This window comes from Penaeus vannamei, chromosome 14 (assembly GCF_042767895.1).
Source record: "Penaeus vannamei isolate JL-2024 chromosome 14, ASM4276789v1, whole genome shotgun sequence".
Classification (NCBI taxonomy): Eukaryota; Metazoa; Arthropoda; class Malacostraca; order Decapoda; family Penaeidae; genus Penaeus; species Penaeus vannamei.
This window is the reverse complement of record NC_091562.1, coordinates 26,607,894-26,610,393: the sequence shown is the minus strand read 5'-3', so window position 1 is coordinate 26,610,393 and position 2,500 is coordinate 26,607,894. Positions and strand designations below refer to the sequence as shown.

General features: G+C 31.7%; 1 protein-coding gene across 1 annotated transcript in view; it reads right to left on the bottom strand.

Annotated features, from left to right (window-relative positions):
- LOC113823305 ((3R)-3-hydroxyacyl-CoA dehydrogenase) overlaps positions 1 to 2,500 on the bottom strand; it is a 3,454-nt gene that overhangs the window by 656 nt on the left and 298 nt on the right. The window contains exons 2-5 of the mRNA XM_027375920.2: positions 2,431 to 2,500; positions 1,875 to 2,068; positions 512 to 696; positions 109 to 236 (exon numbers count right to left, since the gene is read on the bottom strand). The exon at positions 2,431 to 2,500 is cut by the window's right edge and continues 47 nt beyond it. Coding sequence (XP_027231721.2) covers positions 109 to 236; positions 512 to 696; positions 1,875 to 2,068; positions 2,431 to 2,500 — 577 coding nt within the window. The remainder of the gene's footprint in view (positions 1 to 108; positions 237 to 511; positions 697 to 1,874; positions 2,069 to 2,430) is intronic.

Sequence of the window (2,500 nt, the reverse complement as noted above, 5' to 3'; positions counted from 1 at the left end):
TATATATATATATATATATATATATATATATATATATATATATATATATATATATATATATATATATATATATATATATATATATACAAACCAGAAACATATGCTTGCCTTCAGGTTCTCCCGGGCGACCCAGAGCATTGACTTTCATTCCTTCCTTTATGCGTTCCTCGGAAATGACTGCGAGCAGGGGTGTCCTAATCGCCCCGGGCAATATGCAGTTCACCCTCATACCTGTCCTGGGAGAGAGATCAGGGTTCATTGCGACAAATGTAGAAAAAGGTTCTGCTTGGGATTGAATAGCTTTCTAATTTTCCTGATTTTGTCTTCTTTCAAAGAGATTTGTGGATATCACAGACGCACCTGAATACGAGACGATTACTAGAAATGCTGTAAAATTTGCATATAAAGCTATAGATTACGTGTGTGTGTGTGTGTGTGTGTGTGCGTGTATGTGTGTGTGTGTGTGTGTGTGTACAATCTTTAGTACACTTTATTCAAATACAAATCTCACTTGGCGAGTTCCTTGGCACACGACTTCGTGAAGGCCATGACGCCTCCCTTCGTCGCAGCGTACTGGCAGTTCATGGCCAGGCCGTTCCTGCCTGCCAAGCTCGCAATGTTGACCACGGAGCCGCCCTTGGCCTCGCCGCGCTCGATCATGGCGTTGCACACGAGCTGGCTCACGAGGAACGTGCCCTGGAAGCAGAATCTGCTTTATTGATATTCATAATTATCATCATTATTCATAATCACCATCAGCAATTTTGCTCGTTTTTGCAATAATAGCGATAACATGAAAGTGTGTGTGAAAGCTGTGTGATGATGATAATTTTGAAATAAGGATAATAATTATGATAATTAGGATAATTAGGATAATAATTATGATAATTATGATAATAATTATATAATTATGATAATAATGATAACCATGAGAGTTGTGATAACAATAAGGATTAGTATAGTAAAAATAACAATAATGATAATGGAAATTGAATTAAAAATGATAAAATTAAGATGATGATGATGATGATAATGATAACGATAATAATAAAGATAATTATAATGATAATAATAATAATAATAATAATAATAATAATGATAATAATAATAATATCAAAAATAATTTTGATAATAATGACAGTAATGATAACAACAACAACAATGATAATAGTAATAATAATGATAATAATAATAATAACATAATGATACTACTACCACTAATAGTAATAATTATTATTATTGATATTATTATTATTATCATTATTATCATTATTATTATTATTATAGCAGTAGTAATAATAATAATGATCATAGTATCGATATTGATACTTTGATGATGATGATAATAATGGTAATAATCATACTGGTATTAATGGCAATAATAAAAATTATACTAATGGGTATAATAATGATAATAATTATTATATTAATATAATTGTAATGACAGTAATCTTGATGGTAATATCAATAATTAATATGATGATGATAATAATAATTATAATGGCAAATGGATCATAATGGTAATGCCAATAAGAATAAACAGAATGATAATGTTTATAATAATGATAATATTTTTAATGATAATTAGAATAATATAAAAAATTATTACAATAACACTAATGATGATTACGATAATATTAATGATAATTACGATAATATTAATGATAATTACAATAACACTGATGATAATCACGATAATAGTCATTATAGAAAATAATAATGACGATAATAATTATTGTTTTAATAACAGTATTAATAACGCATATAATGAAAATATATTCGTATTTGTACTGCGACTGACAAAAAGATTTCTAATAATAGATTACTGCATTTCTTTAGATGCCACTCCTGTCATTTCAAACAAGATGTCACACCTTGAGATTGACGTCGACGACCTTCATGAACGCCTCCTCTGACATCTCCAGGAAAGGCGTCTGGTGGGAAATGCCGGCACTGTTCACTAGCAAGGTCGGAGTGCCTTTGAGCTTCTCTTGAGTGGCACTGAGTGCCTCACGCACGGACCCCTTGTCTGCCACATCCATGTGCAAGGCGACATGGACGCCAGGCTCTGACGGTTGAGGGAGTGGCGCATTTAGAATATTAGATTGAATTTATCCCTTTTCCCATCAGTAGATTGTTTGCTGTTTTATTAAACTTAATAAAGAAAATACAGTCAATATATTCTATACAGTCAGTACTATTTAATGTGCATGATTTTTTTACTGTTGCAGTTTAATTGCTACAATGATAAAGCAATGAAGTCGATCGAAAGGAACAAAACTGATCGGCAGACGGAGAGGCGAAGAGGAAGTTGTAACCGGAAGATTTAAACATTATTTTTTATTTATTCATTATTTATTGTTAAGTGTGATCTAAAAATCTGAAACATTAGAATCAGATGAAACAATAGAAAATCTATATAGAACTTACGTTTCAGAGATGCCAATGTTTCTTGGGCACCCTGCAGGTTGATATCACACACACTGACCTTGGCACCTTC